Below are 18,561 nucleotides of genomic sequence, written 5' to 3'. Positions count from 1 at the left end.
TATTTTTGATGTGTTTCTTGTGTCATTAAGAATTGATCGGTATCTGACATACAGTATCTGTATGTTTTCAGAATGGCTTGTCAAGAGGTTTGGATAAAGGGGTAAACGAAATGTGCAAGCATTTAGGCTTTTTTCAAACAGACATTTTTATTCTCTTATTTACATCAGTAAAAAGCAATATCTAGTAACAGGACTCGTTGATACGCCTCATGCTCATGAGCCTACCCATAGAGCCCATCTGACTGAAGTTTCTGTACTCTCCAGGCCTCATGTACATCATCCTGCCTCTGTACTGGGGCTGCTCATACATGAGCCAGTGGCCGTCCATAACGTTGCAGGACATGCAGTTGTTCATGCGGTAACGATCCATGATGCTGTCACAGTCGTCCATCATCTCGTGCATCTGACCTCCAAAGTTCTCCCTCTCGTAGATCCTCATCCTGAAAGATCCTCTGTGCTGTAACATGATGAACAACATGTTTTAGGGAGAAATTGTGAACTGTAACGCTAAATGTATCACGCATGTATAGAAGATTGTAGTCATACTGACTAATGGGCATAGGTGTATGCTGTACAACAACAAAGAAGACTACGCGGTAACTAACAAATCTGTGTGTGTTAGTAGGCTTACCATGGGGATCATGCGGCAGGACCTGATGTCGGTCATTCCCATCATGCGCTGGAAGTCAGAATACTCTCCCCTCTTCATGAACCACTGGTTTCCCATGTAGTTGGAGCGGTCGTACACCATGAAGCAGCCGCTCTCAACCCTGCAGGACTGGCAGCGGCTCAGGTAGGAGGACATGTCAGGGCAGTCGCTGCTGCACTCATAGGAACGACCCTGGAAGTTCCTGTCCTCGTAGAAGGTGATCTGAAAATAAGCAAGAATAATTTCTATTCACCATACAAAAACACATTGCTACATGTTGGGCCTTGCCCAATCCCACTGACAATCAGCTTTCTGGGATTAGGGTTGCCTTGTGCTCTGACACTAGAGGACTAAAGTGCACTCAGTGTAACAAGCTAGGAACATTTCTATGAATAAATACGCTAAATATAATACTTACTCTGCTGTTCATGTTCATGCCGGTGGAGGTCATTTTGTCTCTCTGTGCTGCTGCTGCTCTTGCTGGGGAACTGTTATCCTACTGGTTTAAAACTTTTCTTTTTATACCTGTGAACCCCATTGTACTAACCCCTGACTCAGCAACATGGAATAGAGGGCCGTAGAGCACTGAGGTCTGTCCACATGTCCAGGGACACGGGTCTCTCAAAAGACTTAAAAAATGCTGTTTCTCTCAGAACAATGTAACAATGAGCCTTTGTGAAAGGGTTAACAACAGTGATTGCAGGGTAAATACCGTTAACACACTTTTTAAACATTTTGCACGAGTGTTTACCCAAATTTGGCAGAAAAATGTATTGAAAGCATAGGGACTGATACTTCTCTAATCCTGAACAGCAATCAGCGTTCTGCCACCAATTTTTTCACCACTACATCACTGGTTAAAGGGATAGTTCAGTCAAATAAAAAAAGGACGCATTGGTTTATATATACTGCTTAACCTGTAACCTGTACAATGTCTTAAATGGGATTGGTGATTTTGTGCCACAAATGCAATTCAGCACAATTGGTAACTAACTCTGGTTAACAGTGGTACAAATTGGTGCTTGTTTCAATGAAGTATTTTATCCCAGTTAGTGTAGCCTAATTTAACAAAGTCTTGGGCCATTGTCTCAATCAACACTATGGACATGGTGGCCAAATAGTAAAACAGAGAAGCTCACATTAGACACTGGTAGAGAGAAAAGTGTAACATGTTTAATCACAGTATTGACCAATGGAAGGATACAAAAATATGAACCTTTTCCTCATTTGCATTGTACCAGCAAGCATCACATAGTATCTCACACAGCATCGTAAAAAAAATCCTAAAACTCTTGACGAAGACTATTGGCGGAGTCTGCTTTGCTTATGAGCTCCACTGAGTAATATGATCAATATAAATAAGTGCTTTGAAGAACTTAAGCAATGTGCATTGTGATACAAAGACAGTAAAACAATATCAGCATAGTGGCTTTACATCAATCACAGCAGTAAATCTATGACCTATGTCCAGAAACACCCCTTATATCCATAGCCCTTAGGCCTTTGTGGTCACTTGTGTAGATAGCTAGGCAGAACCAATACCGTCATGGATTTAACAAATCCTGTTCTTTAGGAAGTAGAGGTTGGTTTTGGACTGGGCCCATGCATACAGTATATATAACCACATAGTTAGAAAAAGGGGAAATCGCCTCATAGGAAAACTGTTTTCCTGCTTCTATGATAGAAGCACCACAGATAGACAGTATGCACATCATTACATGCACCACTTTCTATAGAGCACACATTAGGGAAACAACAAACAGCAGGGAGACGGTTCATAATGTGTAACCTCCGAGTTACTGAGAGAGGAGCTGAGTTTACAGACTGACGTGTGAATGGAAATTTGCTATTGCACAAAGTGGGTTTTAACAGCGGAGGAGGACCACAGGTTCTCACAGCAGTTTCGCAATCATTTCTCATGATCATAAGAATATTTACAGCAACCATAATAAAACATCAAGAAGAGAATTGAAAAAGCTACAGTGTAAAAACCTAAATGCATCCGGTGCATTGTGCAGAACAGGGTGTAGGAAGCACAAAAGTTCTCACGAAAATCCTCATTTTAAACTTGTTTAGATATCAAAATGATCTGGAGTAAAAAGTTAACATTTGACTTTGAACATCTAATATTAAATAATACATTCATAGGCCTATTGTCAGGAGTAGTTCTCGTTTCCTCTAAAACAGTGCATTGTACTTATCCTGTCACATCAAAAGGAATGTATTGTAATGTTTTAAAAATGGTATAACTGACTTCATTTTGCTGGGCCCCAGGAAGATTAGTTTCTGCCTTGGCTGCAGCTAATGGGGATCCTTAAAAATACAAATACAAATGTATTACACCACTTATTGGAGACTTGAGAGGGGAGGTTGTTTCGTAGGGCAGTTATGTTGGGTGCTGATCCTATACCTAAAGCTAAAGAGGGCACAGAAGAGAGGGGAGGTTGTTTCGTAGGGCAGTTATGTTGGGTGCTGATCCTATACCTAAAGCTAAATAGGGCACAGAAGAGAGGGGAGGTTGTTTCGTAGGGCAGTTATGTTGGGTGCTGATCCTATACCTAAAGCTAAAGAGGGCACAGAAGAGAGGGGAGGTTGTTTCGTAGGGCAGTTATGTTGGGTGCTGATCCTATACCTAAAGCTAAAGAGGGCACAGAAGAGAGGGGAGGTTGTTTCGTAGGGCAGTTATGTTGGGTGCTGATCCTATACCTAAAGCTAAAGAGGGCACAGAAGAGAGGGGAGGTTGTTTCGTAGGGCAGTTATGTTGGGTGCTGATCCTATACCTAAAGCTAAAGAGGGCACGGAAGAAAGGGGAGGTTGTTTCGTAGGGCAGTTATGTTGGGTGCTGATCCTATACCTAAAGCTGGAGATACATTTCAACTTAACATTGGTCTCATTTAACAATAATCTACATCTGCATTACATTATTATATCAATATATAAAGCTTTGATTTGGATTACAAAGGTATGGCACATTCAGTTTAACTACACATCATTTCTTACAACATTGGCAGTACAATCATAAGAAGAGACTAAGCAGATATTCAGAAGTAGCAGCAATAGACAAATAAGGAAATATAAGAACGACTACCTTCTCTAAAATATAATTTGATGTACATTCCATTATTGGTCTTTGGATGGAATTTGTGCATCTGTTCCTCTCAACAAACCGTTATCTACCATGTTATTTTTCCAACTATCATAAAACGTGACCAAATAAATACTAGAAAACCAGTTTGATTTAAACAAATAAAAAAAGACTACAGTGTAAGGCAACATGATCAGTGAGAGTGAACCATCCCTTTTCTAAACCCTTCTCTACAGGCCTGTCTGACTGAGACGGGAGGATGGGAGAGACAGAGCAGTGGACGTGAACCATCCCTTTTCTAAACCCTTCTCTACAGGCCTGTCTGACTGAGACGGGAGGATGGGAGAGACAGAGCAGTGGACGTGAACCATCCCTTTTCTAAACCCTTCTCTACAGGCCTGTCTGACTGAGACGGGAGGATGGGAGAGACAGAGCAGTGGACGTGAGGCCTATGTGTTATGGTAGCCATTCTTAGCTGTATCTTTCCTGGGCTCTACGTTCTCATAGATGGTGAGTGCAGCCGTGTTCTGGTAGATTAAGTCCACGTTGGTTCCAGTTCTGGATCGGATTATGTCCATGGCACACTGGTTTAGGAACAAATACTGGTCCTGTAAGACAGTAACACAACATAGTTCAATGTGATGAAGCAAGCTGACCATTCAGATGTCAAAACATTTCACCTAGAGACCACATAAGCACCCATTAGCATAACTTCTACTTTTAACCACAGGGATGGATTGTACAGTAAGCCCCCAAACATGGTGAAAAGTAGAACAGTGACCTCGGTCTGAACCATGAGGGGCCGGTGCATGCGCAGGTCGTGGATGGTGCCGTACACGTCCACCATACTGTCCCTCTCTATCTGGAAGATCAGCCGGTCGATGGCTATGAAGGTACCTGTACGACCCACACCCGCACTGAGGGGAGAGAGACAGAAAAAGAAAGAGGGAGAGAGATGAGAAAGAAGTCATGTTAATGTACTGTTCAAGCCAATAACACTTGTTGAAGTTAACTGTGAGAAACTGTGTGTTTACCTGCAGTGGACGACGGTGGGGGAGTGGCGTGAGTACTGGTCCATGTGCTCTCGGACCAGGTGTCTGAAGTTGATGAGCAGCTCCGTGGTCTCGGGGACGCCGTGGTCCGGCCAGGCTGTGAAGTGGAAGTGACGCACCGAGCGTGTCTCTGCTGTCCTCACCTGTCAGCCAAACATAAATACAGCGACCGTCTTCTGTTTATAGGGACGGGATCGTTTTTCCCAGAGCCATGTTTTACCCACTAAGTAGCTGAAGAGGAAAACATCAGTAATATTTGTTTCACTCATTATCACAGGAACTTACATTTTTTACATCAAAATCCCTGATGGTCCAGTCTTCTAGGGGGATCTCAGAGGTTGTTGTCACAGTGATATTCTGAAAGTGCTTGGTCTCAGATGGCCAGTATTTCTCACATTTCACCTGAGAGAAGAGAGGTGGGTGTGTGAGTTATGAATTGGGGTAGCTTAGTGTAGTCCTTCTCAAACCTCTCCTCTGGGAACTCCAGACAATTCACAATACTACACCTGATTCAAGGGTTCGTGCATAAGTCAACAAGTGGAATCAGGTGAACTAGAGTAGTGTTTTTTACTTTATTTTATTTAACTAGGCAAGCCAGTTAAGAACAAATTCTTATTTACAATGATGGCCTAGAAACAGTGGGTTAACTGCCTTGTCCAGGGGAAGCACAACGGATGTTTACCTTGTCAGCTCGGGGATTCAATCTAGCAACCTTTCGGTTACAGGCCCAACACTCTAACCACTAGACTACCTTTCGGTATGCCTTTTGGGTTTTCTGTTTCTGTAAATATGATCATTTCTGCATATACAGTTGAAGTCAGAAGTTTACATACACCTTAGCCAAATACATTTAAACTTTCACAATTCCTGACATTTAATCCTCGTAAAAATTCCCTGTCTTAGGTCAGTTAGGATCACCACTGAAATGTCAGAATAATAGTAGAGAGAATGATTTATTTAAGCTTTTATTTCTTTCATCACATGCCCAGTGGGTCAGAAGTTTATATACACTCAATTAGTATTTGGTAGCATTGCCTTTAAATTGTTTAACTTGGGTCAAATGTTTCGGGTAGTCTTCCATAAGCTTCCCACAATAAATTGGGTGAATTTTGGTCCATTCCTCCTGACAGAGCTGGTGTAACTGAGTCAGGTTTGTAGGCCTCCTTGCTCACACATGCTTTCTCAGTTCTGCCCACACATTTTCTATAGGATTGAGGTCAGGGCTTTGTGATGGCCACTCCAATACCTTGACTTTGTTGTCCTTAAGCCATTTTGCCACAACTTTGGAAGTATGCTTGGGGTCATTGTCCATTTGGAAGACCAATTTGTGACCAAGCTTTAACTTCCTGTCTGATGTCTTGAGATGTTGCTTCAATATAGCCACATAATTTTTCTACCTCATGATGCACCAGTCCCTCCTGCAGCAAAGCACCCCCACAACATGATGCTGCCACCCTCGTGCTTCACGGTTGGGATGGTGTTCTTCGGCTTGCAAGCCTCCCCTGTTTTCCTCCAAACATAACGATGGTCATTTATGGCCAAACAGTTCTATTTTTGTTTTATCAGACCAGAGGACATTTCTCCAAAAAGTACCTTTGTCCCCATGTGCAGTTGCAAACCGTAGTCTGGCTTTTTATGGCGGTTTTGGAGCAGTGGCTTCTTCCTTGCTGAGCGGCCTTTCAGGTTATGTCGATATAGGACTCATTTTACTGTGGATATAGATACTTTTGTACCTGTTTCCTCCAGCATCTTCACAGGGTCCTTTGCTGTTGTTCTGGGATTGATTTGCACTTTTCACACAAAGGTACGGTCATCTCTAGGAGAGCGGTATGATGGCTGCGTGGTCCCATGGTGTTTATACTTTATACTTTAGTACTATTGTTTGTACAGAAGAACGTGGTACGTTCAGGCGTTTGGAAATTGCTCCCAAGGATGAATCAGACTTGTGGAGGTCTACAATTTTTTTTCTGAGGTCTCGGCCGATTTCTTTTGATTTTCTGATGATGTCAAGCAAAGAGGCGCTGAGTTTGAAGGTCGGCCTTGAAATACATCCACATGTACACCTCCAATTGACTCAAATTAGCCTATCAGAAGCTTCTAAAGCCATTACATAATTTTCTGGAATTTTACAAGCTGTTTAAAGACACAGTCAACTTAGTTTATGTAAACTTCTGACACACTGGAATTGTGATACAGTGAATTTTAAGGGGAACAAAATCTGTCTGTAAACAATTGTTGGAAAAATGACTTGTGTCATGCACAGAGTAGATGTCCTAACCGACTTGCCCAAACTAGAGTTTGTTAACAATCCACATTTGTGGAGTGGTGAGAAAAATAATTAATGACTCCAATCTAAATGTATGTAAACTTCCGACTTCAACTTATGATCATTTGGCGTTTTATATTTCTGTAAATATGATTTTTTTTTTCTGTTTCTGTAAATATGTTTTTTTTTTTGTCAATATGATTGGTGCTTGTCTCCACCCCCCTCCAGGTGTCGCCAGTTGCCACCTAGGGTGGCAGGTAGCCTAGTGGTTAGTGCATTGGGCTAGTAACCGGAAGGTTGCGGGATCGAATCCCTGAGCTGACAAGGTAAAAATCTGTTGTTTTACCGCAGAGCAAGGCACTGTTCGCTGGGTGCCAAAGACATGAATGTTGATTAAGGCAGCCCCCTGCACCTCTCTGATTCAGAGGGATTGGGTTAAATGACTCCTGCACCTCTCTGATTCAGAGGGATTGGGTTAAATGACTCCTGCACCTCTCTGATTCAGAGGGATTGGGTTAAATGACTCCTGCACCTCTCTGATTCAGAGGGATTGGGTTAAATGACTCCTGCACCTCTCTGATTCAGAGGGATTGGGTTAAATGCAGAAGACACATTCAGTTGGACAACTGACTAGGTATCCCAAAAGTATTTATACCTGTGTTCTCTGTTGCCAGTTCATCATGTCTTACCTGTGGTCTTTCCCGCCTTATTGTTTCCTAGTTTTTCCCAGTTCTGACCATTCTTCCTATCCGGACCTCGAGCCTGTCTGCCATCCTGTACCTGCCTGACTCTGACCTGATCACGAACCTCTGTCTGCCCGGACCCCGAGCGTGTCTGCCGTCCTGTACCTGTCTGACTCTGACCTGATCACGAACCTCTGTCTGCCCGGACCCCGAGCGTGTCTGCCGTCCTGTACCTGTCTGACTGACCTGATCACGAACCTCTGTCTGCCCGGACCCCGAGCGTGTCTGCCGTCCTGTACCTGTCTGACTCTGACCTGATCACGAACCTCTGTCTGCCCTGACCCCGAGCGTGTCTGCCGTCCTGTACCTGTCTGACTCTGACCTGATCACGAACCTCTGTCTGCCCTGACCCCGAGCGTGTCTGCCGTCCTGTACCTGTCTGACTCTGACCTGATCACGAACCTCTGTCTGCCCGGACCCCGAGCGTGTCTGTCGTCCTGTACCTGTCTGACTCTGACCTGATCACGAACCTCTGCCTGCCCTTGACTTGTCCTTTTCCTGCCCCGTGTTTTTAATAAATGATCTGAGAACTGTACTATCCGCCTCCCGTGTCTGCATCTGTGTCATATCCTGAGTCCTGACAAATTTGGGATTTTTCTATCAATATGATTATTTGGGGTTCTCTGTTTCTGTAAATATGATTATTTGGGATTCTCTGTTTCTGTCAATATGATTATTTGGGATTCTCTGTTTCTGTCAATATGATTATTTGGGGTTCTCTGTTTCTGTAAATATGATTATTTGGGATTCTCTGTTTCTGTAAATATGATTATTTGGGGTTCTCTGTTTCTGTAAATATGATTATTTGGGGTTCTCTGTTTCTGTAAATATGATTATTTGGGATTCTCTGTTTCTGTAAATATGATTATTTGGGGTTCTCTGTTTCTGTAAATATGATTATTTGGGATTCTCTGTTTCTGTAAATATGATTATTTGGGGTTCTCTGTTTCTGTCAATATGATTATTTGGGGTTCTCTGTTTCTGTAAATATGATTATTTGGGATTCTCTGTTTCTGTAAATATGATTATTTGGGGTTCTCTGTTTCTGGAAATATGATCATTTTGGTCACCATCTTTTGAACAACAACCTGCTTGGGCTTGCCGACTGAAGAGACGAGACCGAGCTGGCCTTGCATCTGTTAAGTGTGCTGTCTCGTGTGTGTGTGTGCGCACACACGTATATCTGTGTGTCTGAGTGTGTGTGTGCGCACACACGTATATCTGTGTGTCTGAGTGTGTGTATGCACTCACTCGTCCCTGTTCATTACAGCGTGTCAGCATGACCAGAGTCTGGACGTTCTTCTCCCAGATCATCCTCCAGAACTCATTGACGGTGACGGGCAACGGACCTTGGGCCGCAATAAACTCCTTCCTGGAGTTGTAACCCTGGAAAAGGACAGATATTGACCCAGTACGTAAGCATCTACTACAATCACCATCTAACTTTCCTAAACCTTTTCATACTTGTCTGTATCTCCTGGTTAATGTGAGATGGATGTGATGTAACTGACTCAATACTACTAACTCTAGCTATAACCTGACAATGAAGACCTATAACTGAGTCTTAATTGAAGTTATCTAGCTATATCAATCTTATTTGTGAAATAACCCCAGAGCAGAGCTGAAGCGTAGAGTGTCGGAGAAAGCTGATTATGATGAAGATGATGATGACAGGTCAGTATTTACCGGGATGTAGTTAGAATTGATGTAGTCATCGAATGGACTCCCATGGATGGACAGTTTCACTCTAGAGGATTCATCTGGGATGTGGGAAAGAGGAGGAATGAGGATCGATAGAAATGAAAGACAATTCCTGTCACTCTGCCCAAGTGGCAACCTTTCATGCAGAGCCCCACATGTTTGAGTCCCACATTTAACAGGCTTGGCTGTTTTACCTGCTATTTTGGCATTAATACGTGTCACATATTAGTTTGCAAACAATGTAAAAAAATATATATCATTGAGTTAATAAAACTGCATACAAACATGGTCTTTTTTTGTTTTCTTGAGTATTGCAGCTCCAAAATGCTGGTGTTTCAGCCCAGCTCAGTCCGTTCTGTGGTGGTGGGGCAAGCCAGCAGAAAATACGGAGCGTTGCGCTGTAATTGGCTCCGTGTTCTGTCACTCATGGGGACACTATGTCACCGCGAAGTGTAAGGTGAGACCTCGAAAATTCTAGCCCTTTAGCTTCTGACGTACAGTTACATTATAAGTGCCCATCCAAGAAGGCTCAAGGTCATTGGCCACAGATAAAATGACGTCAAATCACGTTATATGTACAGTAGCTTTGATTGGACTGATCATGTCAACATACTTTCAAAATCTTAGCTAACGGTCATGATCATGAATCAAGTCGACAATCTACTGGCGAATCCTTCTCAATCCTTGTCATATGAAGAGAAATAATGAAGATAAATTATGGATAAAACGTATCTGTGCTTATCGGCTATTGGATATAAACATTACACAACAAGTTGGAAATTGCAAATTCAACAATGAGTGGTTTAGAAGACAGTGAGCACAGCACAAAGACGTAAGTCCAGAACTGTATTGTATGCTGCTAATATACCAAGGAGATATGTATACTGTAGCTAAGAAAGTAATAATGTTACAAAGTGTATATTGTGTAGTAAGCTGTTAGTAGCCCATGTGCCTTACGCTAATCATTTGGGCCCTTTTCTGACTTTGTGGTGCACATGTAGCCTATAGTCAAACTCTGAGCTATTGAATAAACAAAGGAGTTAGTTAGTCTGTTCGACAATGAGGATGGAGGATTTGAAATGATAATGTAAATGTAAAGCTGTGGCAGGAGGATAGGGGTCAAGGGTCAGGGGTTATGGTAGACTCACAGGGAATCACGTTGTTGTAGCGGTTCTTAGACTTGTTCTCCATGGCCGAAGCACTGGTTGTAGCTTGGGCTGTTCCCACTGGCTTCAGGTCCTAGAAGGAGAGGGAGACATTAGGCCACCAGGCACCAGTAGCGAACAAGCAAGCACAGGAATATTTACCGAATACAGAAAATCTGCCTGATGGAACTGCTGCCTGATGGAATATCTATATCATGTGTATGATTGAATAAATAGCTTAATGTTTTACCTCAAACTCTTCGGCGAAACCACAGTTGGAGTCTGCTTTCTGCCTCTTGTAATAAGCCTCGTAGTCCTCCACCCTCACGGCCACGCTTCTGCTCATAGAGACACAGGAGACAAGCATTAACACAAACACGTGTGACACCAAGCGACAGTGCTGCATCATTCAATAGTCTACTGTTACCATAAGAGTTAATACTCACACTTTAGCTCTGGAAATAAAGAGAGAGAAATTAAAAGAGAGTTATGTTAGCAGTTAAAGAAAAACTGAAGTAATTTTATGACAAATATTGTCTTATTTTGCAATTACAGAATTACAGTTTCATTAACTTCCAAACTGAGACAGAAACAAGTGAAAGATCCGAATAAATCACCTCATGGAGTGAATCTGGATGTCTGAAGTGTCTTTCTTGGGTTGTCTGTAACAAAAGCACACAAAAATCATATGACCTTCCAAAAACATCTAATATATCGAGTGATGATGATGATCGCTCACCTCCTCCAGTGGATGACTAAGGCAATGGTGATGATGAAGAGGATGGCAAAAACTCCAATCGTTACCCCGACAGCCACACCGATGACAGCTACAGAGAAGAAGGAAGAGAAAAAAAGGTAAGAGGACGCCTTGTGATACACTCCAAAAACCTTCATAATGCCTTTTATGACCCTATAGCATATTATAAGATCTGCTATAAGCATTCATAACAGGTCAAAGTGCCTTATAAGTGCCTATATGAATACATTACTATGAATCCTTTTATAAACGTATTACATACAGGTGGTTTGTACAGTAAAAGAGGTGTAGCAACCTAGGGCCTGAGGGAGTTCCACAGGACTTTGGTTGAACAGAGTTATCGTGACAGAACAGTTTTAACATACATTTTCAAATTGTGAGGGTAATTATGTTGTCATATTCTATCCTATTCCATCAAATTTGAGACGATATTGCAATTGTTTTTCTCACATACCATTAACGCCAGTCTTGCAGGTGAGGGTTTGGATGGTGCTGGAACTCCCACAGCCCAGTGTGGTTACAGTCAGGGTGTAGTCTGTATTGTGCTTAAGGTCAGAGACTGTGTGGCCACAGGTTGGCGTACAGTCACCACTAGTGTTATAGTGTGCCTAAACCAATCAATAAATCATTAAATTATTAATGAAATCAATAATTAATTAATTTAATTAATCAATCAATAAATCAGCCAATCATAAATGTATTAAATCAATATTTGTTTTTATTTTGTGACCAGTATTTACTGTACTCACCTGGTCCTGGGCGGGTTGGTTGGTTTCAGAAGCAGTGATCTGGAAGCCCTGGTTCAGACCTTTGGGTTTGGTCCAGGACAGGATCACCTTGGGGTCATTAGGAGAGTCACACTTCAGGTTGAACACAGGGCTGGCATCTATGGCACAGTGAAGGAGACGAAGTGAAGGAGACACAGAGGTTTTCAGTTTAGATTTTTTTTTACTATGAAATGTGTAGACCATGTCTGAATTTCATTACAATTACAAGAGATCAAAACACAATTCAAAAATAAAATACATCTAAAATAAGATCCATATCTGGATTAGTGCCTGTTAGTGATAGTAAATCTGGATTAGTGCCTGTTGGTGATAGTAAATCTGGATTAGTGTCTGTTGGTGATAGTAAATCTGGATCAGTGTCTGTTGGTGATAGTAAATCTGGATCAGTGTCTGTTGGTGATAGTAAATCTGGATTAGTGTCTGTTGGTGATAGTAAATCTGGATCAGTGTCTGTTGGTGATAGTAAATCTGGATTAGTGCCTGTTGGTGATAGTAAATCTGGATTAGTGCCTGTTGGTGATAGTAAATCTGGTTCAGTGTCTGTTGGTGATAATAAATCTGGATCGGTGTCTGTAGGTGATAGTAATGATAGTATGTCCTTTAAATCCCTATATGCATTATCAATGCATCACACACTGGTGGTACAGTATGGTAGCCTACGTGTGAAAGCATGTAAAGCATGTTATGATCTTACTGGTGCAGATGGAGTTTGAGACTGGAGCTCCCTTTGTTCCATCAGCTGTCTCTGTTGTCACAGTGAAATTATACAGACTACCAGGAACCAATTGATTGATGATTAGGTCTTCCATAAGTGTGGTTGTATAACTGATGATTAACCCAGAGTTGATCCAGATCACATAGTAGTGGTAGCTTGGTTTGTGATCCACAGGCTTGTTCCAGGTCAATGTTATGTTCTCCTCTGCTGTCACTACACTGAGAGACTGGACACTCTCTGGTCCTGGGAAATGAGATGTAATGGAGTATAGAGAGGTTAGTGTAACAATAGCTATGAATACAGAATACAAACGTCTCAGGGCTGGGATTGTATAAGTGGGTGTGCTTGAGTGTATGTGTTCAGAAATGAGTCTGTGTGCGTGTGTGCTTGTATGTCATGTATGTAGTGTGTGTGTGTGTGTGTGTGTGCTCACATGTCATGTATGTAGTGTGTGTGCTCACATGTCATGTATGTAGTGTGTGTGTGTGTGCTCACATGTCATGTATGTAGTGTGTGTGTGTGTGCTCACATGTCATGTATGTAGTGTGTGTGTGTGTGTGCTCACATGTCATGTATGTAGTGTGTGTGTGTGTGCTCGCATGTCATGTATGTAGTGTATGTGTGTGTGCTCGCATGTCATGTATGTAGTGTGTGTGTGTGTGCTCGCATGTCATGTATGTAGTGTGTGTGTGTGTGCTCGCATGTCATGTATGTAGTGTGTGTGTGTGTGCTCGCATGTCATGTATGTAGTGTGTGTGTGTGTGCTCGCATGTCATGTATGTAGTGTGTGTGTGTGTGCTCGCATGTCATGTATGTAGTGTGTGTGTGTGTGTGTGCTCGCATGTCATGTATGTAGTGTGTGTTTGCTAAAATGTCATGTACAGCGGCAAGAAAACGTTTGTTAACTCTTGGAAATACCTGGATTTCTGCATAAATTGGTCATAAAATTTGATCTGATCTTCATCTAAGTCACAACAATAAACAAACACAGTCTGCTTAAACTAATAACACACAAACAATTATACGTTTTCATGTCTTTATTGAACACACCGTGTAAACATTCACAGTGCAGGGTGGGAAAAGTATGTGAACCTTTGGATTGAAAAACTGGTTGACCCTCCTTTGACAGCAATAACCTCAACCAAATGTTTTCTGTAGTTGCGGATCAAACCTGCACAAAATCAAATCAAATCAAATGTATTTATATAGCCCTTCGTACATCAGCTGATATCTCAAAGTGCTGTACAGAAACCCAGCCTAAAACCCCAAACAGCAAGCAATGCAGGTGTAGAAGCACAGTGGCTAGGAAAAACTCCCTAGAAAAGGCCAAAACCTAGGAAGAAACCTAGAGAGGAACCAGGCTATGTGGGTTGGCCAGTCCTCTTCTGGCTGTGCCAGGTGGAGATTATAACAGAACATGGCCAAGATGTTCAAATATTCATAAATGACCAGCATGGTCAAATAATAATAAGGCAGAACAGTTGAAACTGGAGCAGCAGCATGGCCAGGTGGACTGGGGACAGCAAGGAGTCATCATGTCAGGTAGTCCTGGAGCATGGTCCTAGGGCTCAGGTCAGTTGAAACTGGAGCAGCAGCACGGCCAGGTGGACTGGGGACAGCAAGGAGTCATCATGTCAGGTAGTCCTAGGGCTCAGGGCTCACAACGGTCAGGACGAATTTTTGACCATTCCCCTTAACAAAACTGTTTCCGTTCAGCAATATTCTTGGGATGTCTGGTGTGAACTGCTCTCTTGAGGTCATGCCACAGCATCTCAATCGGGTTGAGGTCAGGACTCTGACTGGGCCACTCCAGAAGGTGTATTTGCTTCTGTTGAAGCCATTCTGTTGTTGACTTACATTTACATTTACATTTAAGTCATTTAGCAGACGCTCTTATCCAGAGCGACTTACTTCTGTTGTTTGGGTTGTTGTCCTGTTGCATCACCCCTGTCCACATCATGGTTTGGGAATTCATTTTTCTGTCGATGATAGCAAGCTGTCCAGGCCCTGAGGCAGTAAAGCAGCCCCAAACCATGATGCTCCCTCCACCATACTTTACCGTTGGGATGAGGTTTTGATGTTGGTGTCCTGTGCATTTTTTTCACCACACATAGTTCCTTCCAAGCAACTCAACTTTAGTTTCATCTGTCCACAAAATATTTAGCCAGTAGCGCTGTGGAACATCCAGGTGCATTTTTGCAGGGGCTTCTTCCGTAGTGTCTTCCCATGAACACCATTCTTGTTAAGTGTTTGTTACGTATCGAGACTCATCAACAGAGATGTTATCATGTTCCAGAGATGTCTGTAAGTCTTTAGCTGAAACTCTAGGATTCTTCTTAACCTCATTGAGCATTCTGCTCGGTCCTCTTGCAGTCATCTTTGCAGGACGGCCCCTCCTAGGGAGAGTAGCAACAGTGCTGAAATTTCTTCATTGATAGACAATTTGTCTTACCGTGGACTGATGAACATCAAGGCTTTTAGAGATACTTTAGTAACCCTTTCCAGCTTCTTAATCTTATGTCTTCTGAGATCTCTTTTGTTCGAGGCATGGTTCACATCAGGCAATGCTTCTTGTGAATACCAAACTCAAATTTTGTGGGTGTTTTTTATAGGGCAGGGCAGCTCTAACCAACATCTCCAATCTCATCTCAATGATTGTACTCCAGGTTAGATGACTCCTGACTCCAATTAGCTTTTGGAGAAGTCATTAGCCTAGGGGTTCACATACTTTTTCCAACCTACACTGTGAATGTTTAAATGACGTATTAAATATAGACAAGACAAATGTGTGTGTTATTAGTCTAAGCACACTATGTCTGTCTATTGTTGTGAATTAGATGAAGATAGATCAATTTGATGAAGGGTTCACAAACTTTTTCTTGCCACTGTGTGTTTAGTGTGTGTGTGTGTGTGTGTGTGTGTGTGTGTGTGTGTGTGTGTGTGTGTGTGTGTGTGTGTGTGTGTGTGTGTGTGTGTGTGTGTGTGTGTGTGTGTGTGTGTGTGTGTGTGTGTGTGTGTGTGTGTGTGTGTGTGTGTGTGTGTGTGTGTGTGTGTGTGTGTTCGCATGTCATGTATGTAGTATGTGTGTGTTAACACTCACTGGTCGTGACCAAACTGCTCCAGACCTTCTCACTCTGGAGCCCTAGCACTCCCACTGTAGCCACAGAGATATTGTAGGGTGTTCCAGAGGACAGACTGGGCAGTGTGTGACTTGTGTTTGTCAGAGTGACCGTCTTGTTATTTAGTTGCGTTGAAAGGTAGGTCACTAGGTAACTGAAGGTGGTGCTGGCCATCAGAGGAGCTTCACCCCACTTCACATAGATAGAACTAGTGGTCTTCTCCAAGATCAGGATGGGCCCAGGCTGGTTGGGATCTGAGAGAGATTTGGACAGAAATGTCTGTTCATATAAGTTGCCAATAACATCTGTGAATTGAATTTCCTTGTAGAAATAATCTTGAAAGTTATCTCTGGTTAAGTGAGAAAGAAAAAAAATACTTGTCTTAGATTAAACAGTCGAAACAAATGAATGAACTCTAACAGATAAAAGAGGCATGCTTAGTAGAACTCTGGGCCTTCTCCCTCCATCTCCTCCCTCAAACTCACAGGTTGCTGTAGTTCCAGGTTCTGATGAGGCGTTGAAGGGCCCACTGATAGTGGTCACCACGGCTGTGTAGCTTCTGCCAGCTGACAGGTTAAGGAAGGATGTTGACCGAATGCTGGAGTTCAGCAAATCTGAGAAAAGGACCTTGTTCAGGTAGACGATATAATGCTCTACGTTTCCTCTGGGCGCTTCCCAGCGCACCACTATGGTACTGTTGCTACCATTGTTGTAGATGAACATATTGACAGACTCGGGCTCTGGTAGAGAGGGAGAGAGGAACAGAGAGGGGGGATGTTAGAAAGGAGAGAGGGGGAGATAGTTTTTAGAAAAACACCAAATAACTAAAAAGGTAAAAAGGAAGGAGATCTGACTTGTGTACTGAGAGGTTGAGACGGATTCTCCCTCTATGCTGTTCAGTGCCTTGACGGAAACACTGAAGGTGCATCTGGTTCCTGGTGTGAGTTCTGAGATGAGGTCCCCCTCTCCTGTCTCCGTGGTGCGGTTTGTGGGAGCGGACATGCACCCCTCAGTCTGGATACGGTATGTGTAACCACTCTGGTACTGAGGTGGTTTGGTCCAGGTCAGATTCACAGTGGTTGTGTTTACTGTAGAGGCTACCAAACCACTAACGGCGAATGGTCCTGGAAACAGGATCTTAGGTTAGTCTTCAGGATACAAAGAAGTGAATACACATCAACATACCAAACTGAGATTAGTTTTATTGCCATGGGAACATACTTGTAAAATAAGACACCGTCACTGGGGTTGCCATGGTGCCGTCCACTGTGAGTGTTGTCACTGTAAAGGTGTAGTTGCTCCCAGACTGTAGCCCAGTGATGGTGATGTTGGTGGTGTAGTTGCTCCCAGACTGTACCCCGGTGATGGTTTTCATGGTGGTGTTGGTGGTGACAGACTGGTTGGTGACCTCCACTCTGAAGGTGTAGCCTGGTTTGCTCTCTGGTTGAAACCAGACTAGAGTCACACCGGTGGTTGTGATTCCTGCCTCAATCAGTCTGATCACAGACTGGGGCCCTGGGACAAAGGAACAACAAAGATCATTAACGAACATGTTCAATCTGTGTGTGTGTGTATGAGTGTGTGTGTAACGGACGTCATGCTTTGTGAGTACCGCTTCCTCCTGATTCGGCTCACACCGGGGCTCAAACCCAGACCTCCTTGCTAGCACATGTGCTGTGTAGATACAGTGTAAATGTTTGTGTTCAGTAGTCACTCACTGGTAGAGTTGGCCGTCGTCACCACTGTGCTCTGGTAGTCAAACGGCCCTACAGTTACCACAGAGATGTTGTAGAGTGTTCCAGACTGGAGGTTCTTCAGGAGGGTCCAGTTGTGTTCCGTCAGGTTCTGCCGGTCCAGATGGAACACAGAGAAGCTGTACTGACCTAGGTCCATGTCCAGGGGTCGGGCCCAGCTGATGTTGATGGAACCAGTAGTCTGGTCCACCACCATGATGCCTCCAGGAGGGTTGGGATCTGGGAACAAGCCAGGGAGAAGTCACTTATGGAAGAAATTGCCGATGGAGTGTCTCAGGCATGGGATTACATCAGACAACATTACATCTAGATTATGATCTATCTCTGGCATTGTGCTGTATATGCTATTCAGACAAATATAGAATGAACTCATGTGGGTTAATGAAGACTTGAAAACCCAGACGTGGAATCTCCACCACCAAATATGAATTTACACAAATTGGTCCATGCTAAACAAATGGAGTACAGTTGGAATGTTGGACTTCTATAGAGATGTACTGACTTACACGTTGCATTTGTAACATTTAGTGCCTCAGTGAGTGGTCCACTATTGGTGGCCACTTTGACAACATAGACTTTCCCTGGCTTCAGGTTCTGGAACACAACTGATAGATAGTTGTTGGTGATGGTACGGTTGTCTTCCATCACATTGTTTTTGTAGATAGTAACGGTGTAGTTGTCCACCTGTCCCATAGGTCTATACCAGGTCACACTCATGTTGGTGGTTGTTCCTATGGCGATGAGGTTTTTCACCACCGCAGGTTCTGAAGGGTGGATAGAAGGGGAA

The 18,561-nt window shown here is 43.1% G+C and overlaps 2 protein-coding genes across 9 annotated transcripts in view; both read right to left on the bottom strand.

Moving 5' to 3' along the window:
* Nucleotides 1-121: 121 nt before the first annotated feature.
* On the bottom strand, nucleotides 122-1,204 carry LOC124037579 (gamma-crystallin M2-like). The gene is made up of 3 exons (XM_046352419.1): nucleotides 1,068-1,204; nucleotides 632-871; nucleotides 122-457 (listed from the first exon to the last, which is right to left on the bottom strand). The coding sequence occupies exons 1-3, from the start codon at nucleotides 1,098-1,100 to the stop codon at nucleotides 182-184; spliced, it is 549 nt and encodes a 182-aa protein (XP_046208375.1). The 5' UTR covers nucleotides 1,101-1,204; the 3' UTR covers nucleotides 122-181.
* Nucleotides 1,205-1,800: 596 nt separating this feature from the next.
* LOC124037577 (receptor-type tyrosine-protein phosphatase eta-like) overlaps nucleotides 1,801-18,561 on the bottom strand; it is a 108,633-nt gene continuing 91,872 nt past the window's right edge. For 6 of the 8 annotated variants that reach the window (XM_046352413.1, XM_046352414.1, XM_046352415.1 and 3 more), the window contains 20 exons: nucleotides 18,281-18,538; nucleotides 17,739-17,993; nucleotides 17,242-17,535; nucleotides 16,875-17,144; nucleotides 16,506-16,760; nucleotides 16,002-16,274; nucleotides 12,881-13,144; nucleotides 12,148-12,284; nucleotides 11,853-12,006; nucleotides 11,381-11,468; nucleotides 11,259-11,303; nucleotides 11,088-11,096; nucleotides 10,892-10,979; nucleotides 10,645-10,735; nucleotides 9,482-9,555; nucleotides 9,047-9,181; nucleotides 5,072-5,188; nucleotides 4,769-4,929; nucleotides 4,516-4,651; nucleotides 1,801-4,342 (listed from right to left, as the gene is read on the bottom strand). In XM_046352413.1, the coding sequence (XP_046208369.1) occupies nucleotides 4,184-4,342; nucleotides 4,516-4,651; nucleotides 4,769-4,929; nucleotides 5,072-5,188; nucleotides 9,047-9,181; nucleotides 9,482-9,555; nucleotides 10,645-10,735; nucleotides 10,892-10,979; nucleotides 11,088-11,096; nucleotides 11,259-11,303; nucleotides 11,381-11,468; nucleotides 11,853-12,006; nucleotides 12,148-12,284; nucleotides 12,881-13,144; nucleotides 16,002-16,274; nucleotides 16,506-16,760; nucleotides 16,875-17,144; nucleotides 17,242-17,535; nucleotides 17,739-17,993; nucleotides 18,281-18,538 (3,263 nt within the window). In that variant the 3' untranslated portion in view covers nucleotides 1,801-4,183. The remainder of the gene's footprint in view (nucleotides 4,343-4,515; nucleotides 4,652-4,768; nucleotides 4,930-5,071; nucleotides 5,189-9,046; nucleotides 9,182-9,481; nucleotides 9,556-10,644; nucleotides 10,736-10,891; nucleotides 10,980-11,087; nucleotides 11,097-11,258; nucleotides 11,304-11,380; nucleotides 11,469-11,852; nucleotides 12,007-12,147; nucleotides 12,285-12,880; nucleotides 13,145-16,001; nucleotides 16,275-16,505; nucleotides 16,761-16,874; nucleotides 17,145-17,241; nucleotides 17,536-17,738; nucleotides 17,994-18,280; nucleotides 18,539-18,561) is intronic. The other 2 variants (XR_006839213.1, XR_006839214.1) reach the window with 2 other exon arrangements.

This window comes from Oncorhynchus gorbuscha, linkage group LG06, assembly GCF_021184085.1.
Source record: "Oncorhynchus gorbuscha isolate QuinsamMale2020 ecotype Even-year linkage group LG06, OgorEven_v1.0, whole genome shotgun sequence".
Classification (NCBI taxonomy): domain Eukaryota; kingdom Metazoa; phylum Chordata; class Actinopteri; order Salmoniformes; family Salmonidae; genus Oncorhynchus; species Oncorhynchus gorbuscha.
Note: the sequence above shows the minus strand (reverse complement) of the source record. Positions and strands in the feature narration are given on the sequence as shown.

Excerpts from the sequence above, each read along its gene's own strand:
- LOC124037579 (XM_046352419.1), bottom strand. The coding sequence starts at position 1,100 with ATGACCTCCACCGGCATGAACATGAACAGCAGA. Across the intron at positions 872-1,067 it reads GCATGAACATGAACAGCAGA|ATCACCTTCTACGAGGACAG; the intron begins GTAAGTATTATA and ends GCTTATTTTCAG. Across the intron at positions 458-631 it reads CCTGCCGCATGATCCCCATG|CACAGAGGATCTTTCAGGAT; the intron begins GTAAGCCTACTA and ends ATCATGTTACAG.